The sequence below is a fragment of the Aplysia californica genome, unplaced genomic scaffold (genome assembly GCF_000002075.1).
Source record: "Aplysia californica isolate F4 #8 unplaced genomic scaffold, AplCal3.0 scaffold00325, whole genome shotgun sequence".
In the NCBI taxonomy this organism is placed as follows: Eukaryota; Metazoa; Mollusca; class Gastropoda; order Aplysiida; family Aplysiidae; genus Aplysia; species Aplysia californica.
The window spans coordinates 47,351-61,287 of record NW_004797595.1 but is presented as its reverse complement, the minus strand read 5'-3'; the positions used below and the strand labels follow the sequence as shown (position 1 = coordinate 61,287).

Here is a 13,937-nt window from a genome sequence, read left to right as displayed (position 1 = left end):
ACAAAGAATACAACGTAGAAGTAGATCTATTGATCTAAATCTATATGTCTTATTAACTCGCTCTCTCTTTTCTAAGGGCTCACGCTCTCCTAGCCTTGACAACGGGGTGAAGGTTTACGACACTTTCCCCAGTGACACAGTCACCTATGCACTCATTGGACCTTCGTTAGGTGCGTTAAATTTTCCTTGACTACACAGCTGCAACCAGCTCATCATCATAGACGGAATGATAATATGCATGAGGTGCAGTGTGTGCTCCTGAGATTTAAGTGTTATAAATCACGTCGAACGAATATTTCAGGCAATTTTTTCATCAGATGAAAATTAGTTAGAAAAAATGTGGATGTGAAACGGTTTCGTTCCCGCCATCCAGGAGACTCTAGAGCTAACTTAGAATAAAGAGATGGAAGACAAAGTTGATTCTCCGTTTGAATGGTACTTAAAATGCCGTGGCTCACCGTGAGTATAGAAAAATCATCACTCTTGAGTGCTTGATGTTTTGTTATAAAGAAGTGGAACCAACCTATGCCCGACCCAAATCTTGGTCCACCCACCGCCACTGGATGTTTGTGGAGGTGGTTTTTGTGATGTACATGAAAATGATTTGATGATGATGATGATGAGATGGTGGCCGTGATGATGATAAAATGTACAGAAGTGGTCAGGACATATGGTGTGGTCGCACGCGTGTGTGTGTGTGTGTGTGTGTGTGTGTGCGTGCCTGCGTACATGTGTGTATGAGTATGTGTGGTAAGAGAGAATTGAATTGAATTAGACTTTATTGACTTTCGAGGTCAATGGCCCATACGTCATAAAAAGTTACAAGTTGATATGCAAAATACTGATCTCTCTGTGTTGTGCTAAAGAACAAATTACATAATAACCTACAACACAGAAAACACATAGATCTATATAACACTTACATCTAGAATCTAGTTCTACACCTAATGGAATGGGCCCTCACACAATAAAGTGCAGAGTACAAAGCATTGGTCCTCCTAGTCAAGGATGCATGCTGCAGAGAGTAAACAAAGCTTACAGGCTGGACTATCTGGTCTCTCTAGTTTAGCTCTAATCTAAACTCTAGATTAAAAAATCAATTATACATTGTCTTTCCATTTTTCGTCCTTTGGGAATCTGAAGAAAGACAATTATTAATTGGTTTTTCCTCTGGAATTAGAACGGCCGATCGCAGAACAAAACTGGCCCGTAATGCAGACAGCATAGAGCGTTGCGAGTCTCTCGCCGTGTTTGTTTACATACTGTCGCACGCTTGCCGCTAGTGGCGCTAGGAGTCGACGTGCCTCACAAAATTGGGCCACTGCAGCATCTTACCGTAGGCTGAACTATCTTTGCTATGATTACGAAATTGTCCAATATCCTTTTTGGCTCGGGACTCACAATTTACCCACTTTTAAAAACGTACTCCAGGATGTTTTATCCTGTAAGGAGGTAAAAGTTCAGATTTAGAGTTCCAAGGCAGTGTTTGCTGCAAGTTTGAAGAAATGTGGAAGAAGCAATCAAAGGAAGTAAAGGACATACAGTATCACACGGATAGGTTGAACACGGAAGACTCGAAATTGCGCGTCCATCGAACTGTGTCTGCGGTCCTATTTTTTTCTCTTTCTCAATCTTGCTCGACTTGTTTTGTAAGTCTAAACACTGTCTGTCTCACCGCCTCTTTGTCTCTCTCTCTCTTCCCCTCGCCCCCAAACCCCCCTCTATCTCACCCATATATACACGGCCATTACAGTAGCACTGTCAAGATCTTGAGCAGTAATCACATTCTGCCATTGAAATCTGCATCACCAGCGCGACCTCATGACAAAGCCAACTACCCTTACTGCTGCCTCTGCCTCCACAATCAGTAGCATCAGTAGCATTGCCATCATAATCTTCATTGTCATTGTCATCATTATTAGCACATCAGCATTATCAAGGACAGTGCAGCGTCATCTATATTATTATATTCTTAGGTTTACTGCAGGACAGTTGAAACCTCTGATTTAAAACCATGCACTGCAGAGGTACAAAATGGACTGGTATAGACCTACATGAATTATACTTTCATACATGTAGTTGTTAAAGCCCTATTCAAAAGGACAGCAAAATCCTGTACTCTCTCACCCTTAAATATCAAGCCATTATTACTACTTAGTTATACTACCACAAACCAATGAAAGCAGGTGGGAGCTCAGTGACATTTTGCTTGCCTGTGCTTATGGCTTTTTTGTCTGTTAAAAAAAAAGGACTTCAATGATGGAGTCAGGGAAAACCAACTCCCTCCAAAATTATTTGTACTAATGTAATAATATAATACTTCAGGAGCCAGAGGAATGTGGTGGATGGAATGATAGATAAAGAAAAAGATAGAATATGTGTACATGAATGATAAACAAGCTAGCAGCAATGTAAAATGGGATAAATTAGCTGTGGGATATAACCTTGGTAGCTAAAGAGGGAGGAAGCTCTGTGGGAGAAAGGGCTAAGGACCTTTGGAAGCTGTGTGGTTTAAAACAATTTAGATAAAGATGGTTCCGCAATGATGACCTCAAATTATCCAAAGTTCTATTTGTAATGTGTAATGCATGTATGTAATATTTGATGGTAAAAAAATGTAACAGGTCTTGTATGTGTATGTCAAATTTACTTTAATTCCCTTTTGAGATCAATAAATGTAAATTTTATAAAATCTCATATACAGCATATAAAGAGAAAAGTGTATAAACAGCGAAATAACCACGCTTGACAACAGTGTGATGGTTAGCCAATGAACGTTTGACAGTCACAGAAGGCTGTCAGGGATCATGTAGGCCTGTTCAGCAAAATAATGGACAATCAAGAAAGAGAAAGGTAATGACATTGTACTGTCATAAGTCTTAACTACAGATACTTTTAGTTTCAATCTCCCAAGGTAGTGATCGAAAGTACTAGAAAGACTTACATGAAAACTATCACCTCCTCTACCCGTTGACATGACAAGCATAACATCGTTTGAAAGTTGTCATAATATATGCAATGGTAAGAAAATCAGTATTTCGGTATAAAGAATGACATTCAGTTGATACAAACTCATCTCATAATGCTTTTATAAATCACAAATAGAAAGAATATTGAGACTGAAGACACTGAGTTTAGACCATTCATAATTAAATTATACCACCGCTCACACATACATGTACATTGTCCGTGCATATACACTGAAATGCCTGAGTACATGTATAAATATATACAGATACCAAACAACATACTGTGGAAACCAGATATAACAGGGATGGGACCAGAAAAAAGTTATGTTATATCAGAACCCTGTTAAATCAAAAATGGAAGGGAAGTAAGCATTTTTGGACTAATCCAGGTGTATTTATTCATGTGTAGTAGTTTCCCTTCCCATGATCAGGGGTTTTGGCCATGTGGCAGGCCTGCGCATAACACATTAAGTGTGCATGTAGCTAGGCTAAGGGCTAGATCGAAGTCTGCAGCGCACTGTAGCCCTCTCTCGCTTCACCCGTTGCGTGTGCTTGCTGTGGCTAGGCTTGCGTGGGCTTGCTCCATTTCTGCCTTTCTCTCTCTCTCTCTCTTTACTTTTTACACAATGGTAATGAGCCTTTGACCCGGCTATAACCGATTAGGCCTCGATGAGGCCCTGTTATTGCCGATAACTTGTAATAGAGACAAAGAGTAGGAAAAATGGGGATTAAAAAAATCCCTGTTATTACCGGGCCTGTTATATATGGTTTCCACTGTATTAAACTGGCATATAATATAAAAACTACAATAAAAGAGCATAAAAAAGGAATATTTTATCACACATTCTGTTTTCAACGTTCAACATTTTAGCATAGCAGATGGTTAAGCATTTCTTTGCAAAAATCAAGAATCTGTACCTAACATGCCAATGAAACAATCACAGAATTTAAGCAAAAACAAGTTCTCAACTCACTGCATAAGGTATCTGACAATTGACTGCCCACAGACAGTGATTCGAATGAAAGTTGGAATTCATTTACATTTATCCCTTTTTCCCTTTCACCTTCATAACAAACCGAAACTAAGTCCTCAATATTAGAAATTTTTAAGTCACTTGTGTAAACAGAGAAAAAAAATGACCACTGTCAGTGTTTTGATTGAAAGTCTGAATTCATTTACCACCTCTACCCACTTTCTTCCTTCCTCACAAACTGAAAAAGTCATCAACGTTAGAAATTACAGTCACTTGTGTAAACTGAGAAAAATTTTTTACCCCAAATATAGACTTAATTTCTGTGAAATCTGTAAAAATTTAACCTCAACACTGCTGTCAGAGCTTTCCCAGTAAAGGGCCTATTTCACGTACAGGCCGACCGGACAAGCTACTTGGCCGTACGGCCAGTCATACCATGTAATAAGAAATGTGGCTCAAACCATAGGCGAACACCTGCCGAATGTCCGTCCGGCCGGACGTAAAAAACCCACAGCCACTGCCTGTGAGTTTCACGTCCGGCCATCCGGCTTTTGAAGTTTGCTGCGCCAGGGACAACTGAATTAATTTCAAAATTATTAAAAATCACATCATAGACAATAAAAAATAATACCAGATTCAAAATCAGCGTGCCGGTATCAAAATTAGGGAAATCGCTCGCGAGTGACATGTTTCGTTTTGTATTTAAGGACTTTCCATTCCAGCACGTTTTTTATATTTTGCGCGCCATGGTGCACACACGTATGGAGTTTCACCCAAACTAGTCCTAGTGTGTATAATACGTTGCTCGCGAGGTGCTGCCGCCTTCAGGTCAATTGTGACGTGTAATGATAAACCAAGTTTCCTCGATTTCATCTTGCCGTACGGACTGCCTACGGTCAAAAACCTGTCCGGTCGGCCTGTACGTGTAATAGGCCCTTTAAACTGCCTCCTCATAGGTGGAGTGTGAGACTAGTGCCCCTGAACAAGGCTAGCACTTCACACAGACCACTTTGAATATTCTGACAGACATTTTGATAGACGAGAGATTATTTGACCTCTTTGTGCCTTCTACATATTTAGGGTATTCATTTTTCCTTCACAGTTATTTAGTTTAAAGTCATAATAGACATTTAAGATCTTAAGTAGTTTAATCTCAATTTCACTAATAAATATTTAATGATTTATGTACTTTATTCAGCTCATATAAATAAAACCATTTTAATATTTCCTTTCCATTACCAGAACAACAAAACATTTTTCAAATATCTTCATCTCTAATGAAAGCAAAAAAATATTTTATGGCAACGAGCACAAAAACGATTTCCTTATTTATTACTTATTCATGTGATTAGAAACAAAAACATGGCCTCAACCTGAGCAGCTGTAAGTGTAACCTGGCGCCAAAGGTAAAGATAAGGGCTTCAGCTTTGACATTTAGTCAGCAACAGCTGGTCATTGTGGTCAACTGTCAACATATCATTGTAATCAGGATGGAGTGCGGACAGTTTGGTCAGTAGATTGTCCAAGACACTTGTTTCATCTGGGCACCCTCGGTGGAAAGAAGCTTTTCTTCCAGAGCAATCCTCGAGTTCTCTGTGGTAAAAGAATTGAAGAAATGAAGAGACCAAGAATAAGAAACTTTTAGGATATTTAAAAAAGAAAGAACTTTTCAACTGTGTACCTTTTGATTAGGAAAGCAAAATATATCTGACTTATATTGTCAAAAAAGTAAAATACTTAAGGGGAGGTGGCTAATGAAAACGTCAAAACTCAGTTCCAACCATTTTGTAGCCACTTTGTATGCATCAATGGATACTTACACTTTAAAAAAGAGGTTTTGTGAAAAAAACCAACAAATTTTTATTTTTTTGTGCTTGAGGCGGCAAAAAATGGAGCTGATTCAGCAAAATTTCTTTATATTTTATAAACAGTGTTTCTACAAAACCAATAAAGATAGAAGCTAATACTTGGTATATATGATATATATATTGCTTGCTTCTCCTTACAGAATCAGATTTCAAATATCTATCATATGTTTTCCAAATTTTACCCTCACTTTGACCAAGGTTCAGAATTCCATATTAGGCGATGCTGAAACGCAAAAATGCCAAATAACTCAAAACAGAATCAATATTCAGGAAAAGTGCTCTTGTAAGGAGGAGGGCACTTATCTTGAGAATAATGTGTGAAAATTGCAATGAAATCTGACTGTTAGTTATTGAGATACACTTTCTATAAAGTTACCAGTTAGCCGAAAATGCAATTTCGAGAAAAACGCAAACAAAGTTTTCGAAACGTTGTGCAATCACAGACATCTCGGTTTTCACTAAACTCCAACATTATTCAGCAACATACACCACGTTTACACCGCACAGGCTATTTAAAAAGCTTTTTTGACAAGTTTTTACATCAATTCCAATCCCCCCCCCCCCCCCCCAACTGTCCTCTCACAATTGAATCTCCGCCCCAAGAATGTAAACTCTCATTTGTCTTTCAGTTTCTGTTCTTAAATGGGAGAAGAAGCTAAAATATCTATGTAAGGTAATAGGACATTCAAGGGCTTGTGTGAAAATTTCAACCAACTCTGACAGTAACTTTCTGAGATCTAATCAAAATAGTGCCGCAGATTTGGCAGAAAAGTCATTCCGAGAAAAACGCGAACAAAGATTTTGCATGCTGACATGCCTGTCTAAATTTATATGTTAATGTTGCCATACTGAATTGTTTAGGTAAATTGAGTTTGTTGTTAGTCTTTTCCACATTAAGAAATCTTTAAATGATTTGGCAGGTGACTGCCTTTCTTAGAATTAGAAGAGTCGAGACTTTGTTGAGCCCCCCCCCAAAAAGCTGCCACCTCCCCTTCATTTTCTTCCCATGTGTTTTGGTTTTGCAATGGTGGAATCTAAGACTATGCAACCAAGAAAGGCACACTGTAAGCTGGCACTACATGATACTATCTAGATCTGTATATTTTCTCAATTTATTTTATCCTATCTATATATTTCTGCACAGTCGATTCTTTCAATCTTGCTTGAAGGGGTTAACCGGCTTTGGGAACACTGGTCTCCGATTTAAAAAACCTCAATAATAATAAAGCAAAAAAATTGTTTTAAATAACACTAGGCCTTAGAGATTTCTATTGCTAGATCTACGCTAAACAGACTTGTTCACTGCGAACAACTGGAGAGGCTAGGGAAGCCATCAAAACAAATTAAATCTATCCTAGATCTAGATTCTAATTCTATAACTTTGTCGATCAAGCACAACTTAGATCTGTAGATCCCCAGCCACATAATCATGGAAAGTATGCTATTATGTATTATACGTATAATCTCAACAGTTTAGATCCTGTATTAGCTCACTCAAAACGACTAAGACTAAGACATCTCGAATCAAATCACGATCAGATAGACAGACGAGAAGACGAAAGAAGGAGCATGCGTTCGGTAGGCCTTGTCGGGCCGAAATACTACACAGAATTGCAAATGGAGATGATAACAATAATCATTCAGCCTGTAAACAAGATTTATTAGCGTTGAAATCAGCAACACGACAGAAAACTCTTTGAAATGCAGCGAAAACGTTCACGTTTTGTCTTGCGGCACACAGCGTAAACAATGGCCCGAGAGGGGAATCCCCTTCGTTGCTACCGGCTCGGCGAATGAAAATTCATGGTCCGGTCACGTGACGGGAGTGGCCAACGGGTATTTGGTACGGGGTCTTCAAACATACCTAAATGGGTCCCCAGAGTAGTTCCGTACGAAAACGAAAGTGCAATAATTGAATAGTTCTTATCACGGCCTTTCCAACGATACCAAACTTGATTACCTTGCAGCCACGGAAAGTGTTTTTGTCAAGGGGTAAAGTTTAGCATTTCTTGACATTTTGTTGAATTTTTTTGCCCACCCTACCGCTTTCAAATACATTTTTATATATATTAGAGGCCTCTTTAGGTTTTGGGACCTTCACAAACGGATTCTCGACTTATTTTTCTGTAAGAATATCCAAATACTCGAAGTTCCATTTTTTTATAGCAAATACCCGATTTTCTAGAGGATCGAGACCCGCGGATTCCCTTAAGGAAGACAATAAAACTTTGATCATGATGAAAAAAAATAATTTGCAGTCATTAAAAAGAATTTAGTCTATGTGTCTTCCTCTAAGTCTAAGGAAAAAAAAAGTATGCCAGTACAGGGACATGCTTACATAACTGCCTGTATAACTGTAATACTTGAAAGAGAAAGAACAATTCTATACCCTACCAATAGTTTGCTGTCAACTTGCACTTAGCTGGTAAGTATTGATTCTATGAGAAGTATCATGTCAACTTATTTTTCTTTCCATCAGTTGTTTTTCATAATTTGTAGGTCTATTTTGCTTTTTTTTTTCCTGCACTAGATGGTCATTATCTTATTGATGTGCGTCTCTAAACTCAAATTAAAAAAGCAAAATTTAATTAAGGTTCCAATGACACTGGGCATTGAGGCAATGAAAAGTGTACCATGTTTCATACCTGTGATACCAGGGCATCTGGCAAAGAGAAGTATCCTGAGCTGAGGACAGGACTGTAGGAGCAGCTCCACAGCTTCATCTGTCAGATGTTTACAGCCGCTCATGTCTATCTCCTGAAAAGGCAGAAGTCGACATGTCAGGCATGTACTGCTTACACTTTCTTCCCCTGGATACATTATCGGCAGAGAGCCAAACCTGTTTTAGTTTTAGTAAGTGTTTTACGGCACTTGTTACACAATTAAGTCATAAAAGCTGATGATCGGAGGTGTTACAGGAAAGTAACAAACATAAAAAGAAGGAGGAGAGATGAGGACAATAGATGTTTGATAAGAAAGAAGGAGAAAACCACACCAGAACACCGGCCAACAACTCACAGACATGATTATCCATTTTGCTCTATAATGCCAAAGCTAGCAAAATTGAGGCACTCACATAACATTCTACCATATCTGTTAACATAAAACTAAACTGCCCAGACGTTTTGCATCAGTTACAGTTCCCCATGTGTCCACGTCAGAGGGATTTTAGTTTAGACCTTGACATAACAGTCAATAAAAAAAAATAATAATAAAGAAGAAAACTAGACAGTCACCTCTAGTTCTCCGCTGACAATATGAAATCAAGTATAGATATCTTGAACATGTCCGCACTAACAAAAGTGCTTGGCACGTCAGTAATTTTAATAAATTCACTTTAAGAAAAATAAAAGAAACAGTGAAGAAAATCAAGGGATGTAACAGTATGGGTATAATGCCGATAGTGGTAGGAAAATGAATCACTGTAACCATGAAAAGTTTGTGGTATCGACTGACAAAAGTGCACAAGGGATACCAGATTTTTTATTGATTTCTTTAGAACCAAGGGACACAAAGTAGATGAAAACTTTGACAAATTAAAAAAGAAAAACTTTGAAAATGCACAGTAGGCTCAGTCCATGAAGTGATCCTGATGAAACAATACCCTTGAAAGTTCATTTTACAATCTCCAACAATAGTCCACCATATTTTGACTTCACTAGAGTAATTACATCATTTCTTAATTTGATGAAACAGATGGGTAACAAAAGCAAACCAGTTGTCACAACTATAGACCAAGAGGGAGAAATAAATAACTTGTCTGAACTGCACTGCATTACAAATAGGCTTGTTAGAACCAGTGCTCTTTTCCTAACATAATTGCATTTTTTCCCACATCATTTCCTTAATACAGTCGAACCTGCCTTAACGGAAACCTGTGTAAAACAGAAACCTGTCTTTACGGAATCTCCCCATTCCCCCCTTGATATATTCCTCTTTAATTACCTGTATAAAACGGAAACCTGTCCAACGCGGAAACGGAAAGAAAAATCCGCTCCCTTCCGAGGGTTTCACCGTCTAAGACGGAAAATGCTTTGCTCGCTCAACCCTGATTTGAAACAAAACTCGCAAGTTTGGTTCCGACAGCTCTAAACGTAACGCTATGGCCATGCCGCTGGGCGAGGAAGGGGAGTAGGGGTGCAATTTGGGGGTAGATGTTACCCCATCATGTGAGCCCTGAGGGATGCAGATGGTCAGTGTAGTGTGGGTGTGAAATCTCACGACTGCCCGTGAGAGTGCTCGAGTTGCGAGCCACTAAGGAAACTTTCTTGGGTAGCCAGAAGCCAGAGGTGTGAAATTAGATTGACCAATGCCAGCTGAGAAAAGAGTTCCTCAAATCGTTGTTACATGATGGCAGTGAGGGGTGGCCTTGGTGGGTGGGGCTAAGGGTGGAAGCTAAGGAGATGTTCAAACGTTCCTGTTTTCATAGGTCAAACAGTGGTCCTATGAAATGCAAGCACTGGTGGTAATTGGATAAGTAAGACTGAAGCATGTCATTATCAGAGAGGATAGCAGCTGAGAGGTGATAAGTTTTGACCACTACTTGCCGATCGGACAAGCGATCCTTGATCCAACCAACTGGGCCTTAGAACGCCCCCCCCCCCCCCAACCTCCATCTCCCCCTAAATTCCCCTGTCTAAGACGCAAAATGTGTAAGACGGAATTTTTTTCTGGCTCCCTTGCGATTCCGTCTTAAACAGGTTCGACTGTAATTGATACTTTAAAGAGTTAAATAAAGTTTTTATAACACACACAGTGTGATGGTATTTTAGAGGATAATTTCCCCCCGTTCTGTGAATTTAGGACAGGGTAAAAAGGGCTAAATTACATTACAAAGGTAAAAAAAAGTACTGCAGACAAAAGCACCTTAGTGCAAATTCTTCTGCACCACTCACACAAATCAGTGACTTACTGTGAGAACTTGAGAGCAGTCACCTTGACACAAGCTGTGTATTCCATCATCTGTCACCTGGGAGAAGTATATTGTATACCATTAGTGAAAGAAAATAAAAATATATTAATCAACTGATCAAACTCTCTGAAGTACATAATCCCCCTCCCAAAATTTTTTTAATCCAAACTAAAAACAACGACAAACAGTTCTTCATACACACACCAGCCCAAAACACACACACACACATAAAATCAATGGCTCCCAGCATCAGAGGAAAAAGCAGAGCTACAAATGGCAAAAAGCAATTTTCTCCAGTCATGATAACAAAGCTACTAAGCTGCACCCTATGTATGTTAATGGTTCACCCAGAGACTGATAAGCATCAAATGCATCAGCATAATATTTCGAGTGACAGTTGGGCTCTTTGCAGAAGACACGAGTGCAATCCCCCCATGGTGAAGTTATTTTTGCAAGCACTTCCATCTGTCTGCTGAGATGTATCGCACTCGACCTGGGTTATCCCTGAAAACCTGGGATGAAGAATGATCCTCCTAAATTATCTAAATGTTGTTGGGGTGGATGTTAAACATTTACAATCCAGATTCAGCGCATAAAACAGAGGTTTTTTTTTGGTGGCCTCCGTAGCAGAAGCACTTGACTTTAGATGAACCATTTTTAGCTTCATACCAGGTAACAGAAAGCGTGCTGTGACAGAAATGGACCATCAAAATGCTAGACCAAGTGTTTTTCATATTACAACCTAATTTTAACCTTTGAAAATGACAATGTATCAATTTGCGGCTTTATTTTTAATTCATACCAGCTCCAACACAGTTGAGCAGCTTAAAGTGCGTAATGTGTTTTTTTTTGCTTTGGTAAGTGTACTACGGTATTCACAACTGCTTAAGGTCACATGAACGCGCAGGACACAAATTTAAACATTTTCAATTTGGTAGGAGTTCATTTTGAATTTTGCCTGGGTGGCAACTGAAGCCTACTCTAAATGATTTTGGACAACCAAGGAATCTTAAACCTCTACCGTACGTCGGTATATTTACTATGCAGAGCGTACGTTGAGTACCAATTTTGGAACAGTTATCGTAACTCATAAAAAAAAAAGAGAGCATTCCAAACTTTTTCCAAGATAGCGACCATTAAAGAGAGAGTGGAGAACTGTTTCTAGATGGAAGGGTGACTAAACTGGAAATATTACTTTGAATTGAATCATGTTGGAGTTTGGCTTAACGCTCAGGACGCAACCCTACTACACGCTCAGTACACAACCCTACTACACGCTCAACAGCCTCCCCATCATTAGATAACGGGACCCTTAGATAGCAACACATGTGCGTGCTAAAAATAAAACTTATATCTTCATGACCCTCCGTGCTCACTTTACGTATGTATTTGCCTAGGATCTGCAGTTTTTTCAGTGTGTGCCATTCTCGGTACACGACATACGAATACAGGGTAGGATAGAGATGGTAATCAATTTCAAAACTTGAGATCAAAACTTCTAATGGCCATTGTTTCAATGTCTGAAATTGAGTACTAGAGGTATTCTTTGCAGCTCATAGACATGAAGCTAGCCACAACAGAATGAAATGAAATTTAAAATGCCCTGTCCCATTTTTGGCACACGGCTTCCGGCAAAGGTTCATGTGCGCAACTTACATACGCAACCTCAGATATTTTCCCCCTGTTTCCGAGAAGGCTAGATGTTAGATCTTCCCTACTCTAAGATTAAGGGAGTGGCTGAAAGACAGTAGTAAGAAGAAGCCAAGGAGTAGCATTAGAAAGGCTGGGGAAAGAGCCAGGAGCTCAGAGGAGGGGGAGGAGATGGGGGAAGAAAGTGGAGATGAAAGCAGACGACAGAACATGGCAAGAGAGCAGGAAAAGAAGTGAAAGGAGAAAATTTTCCGTCGCTAACATGTTTCGAACCCGGGACCTACTGAATGAGAGGTGAACACCGTAACTCCTAGACCGTGAGAACCCCACACCAAAAGATTTGATACTTGAGACAATTACAAGGAATGAAGAGGCTGACCAAAGGACTTCTTGTGAAGTTGTAGTGAGCCTTTGGCTGAAATGGAAACTCACACTTTAAGTTCTAATTGCCTCAAAGTTAATTGAAACAATAGTAATTATATTTCACCTGGCTTGCAATTATATTCAAGGACTTGAGACTTTTTGAGGACTCCCCTAACGCCCTCAGCGAAGAGTCTGTGAGGAGAATGCACCCACCAACATTAAGCTCACGCAGCATAGGACAGTTTTCTGACAATGCGCAAATGGCATCATCGGTGAGATTAATGTTCCTTCTCAAGTACACAATCTGCAGGTAGGGACAGGTCTTTGATAAGCTTATAATACCTGAGGAAGACACAGAAAGGTACTTCCTAGGTAATAACCTGAATAATTATACATTATGATTCACAAAGACTGTCACTGAATTTAATCTTTTAAAACTGACGTCGAGACAACAGAAACCTCTACGTTACTTTCCCAGAACAACCTTTTTTTTTTTTTCAACACTATGACTCTTTTCATTTGTCTCTGAATCCAGTATTGTCCATAGAAAATAAAATGTGTATTTCATGCCTTTGAACCATTAATCACAGAACATTCTTAAAGAGTACGATCGATATTTTCCCACACAGCAGATAGACAAACTACACTTCCAAATAATCTTAAACCATGACTTCAAAATGTTTTGCCAATCGTTGAGAGCTAGAATTAACCCAAATGATATCATGGAGATCAAAAGCACATAAAATAATCTATCATGACACTATAGTTCCCTGGTCAATTGAATGACAGTTCACAAAAGTTGAACGTAGGGACCCTACTTTAATCTGCTCAAAAAAGAAAATGCACACCTTAAGGCACTATACAATTGCATTGAGTACAAAGGTACTTAAACAACAACTCGGCAGTACACATGTTTAAACATAATGTATTATGACAAGGTCTGAATTCTTTTCCTTTCCTTTACACTCTCTATGTATGTGCTATACAAAATAAAAACATACATATACACAAAATCACTTCAGTACACCCACATACAAAGCGAAAACATTTATTATGCATGCACATTAAAGTTCACATGCAAAGTAGACATTCACCATACAATAATACATACACTCCATTCAATTAAGTAAGGGAGTGCTTATTTAGGCCACATATGGCCTAAATAAGGTAAGGGAGGGGGGTTTAGCTTATTTAGGCCACA

General features: G+C 39.0%; 1 protein-coding gene across 1 annotated transcript in view; it reads right to left on the bottom strand.

Moving 5' to 3' along the window:
* Positions 1-2,632: 2,632 nt before the first annotated feature.
* The window catches only part of LOC101855654 (protein AMN1 homolog), a 17,288-nt gene continuing 5,983 nt past the window's right edge, over positions 2,633-13,937 (bottom strand). The window contains exons 4-7 of the mRNA XM_005102439.3: positions 12,861-13,078; positions 10,724-10,780; positions 8,457-8,568; positions 2,633-5,536 (exon numbers count right to left, since the gene is read on the bottom strand). Of these exons, the coding sequence (XP_005102496.1) occupies positions 5,454-5,536; positions 8,457-8,568; positions 10,724-10,780; positions 12,861-13,078 (470 nt within the window). The 3' untranslated portion in view covers positions 2,633-5,453. The remainder of the gene's footprint in view (positions 5,537-8,456; positions 8,569-10,723; positions 10,781-12,860; positions 13,079-13,937) is intronic.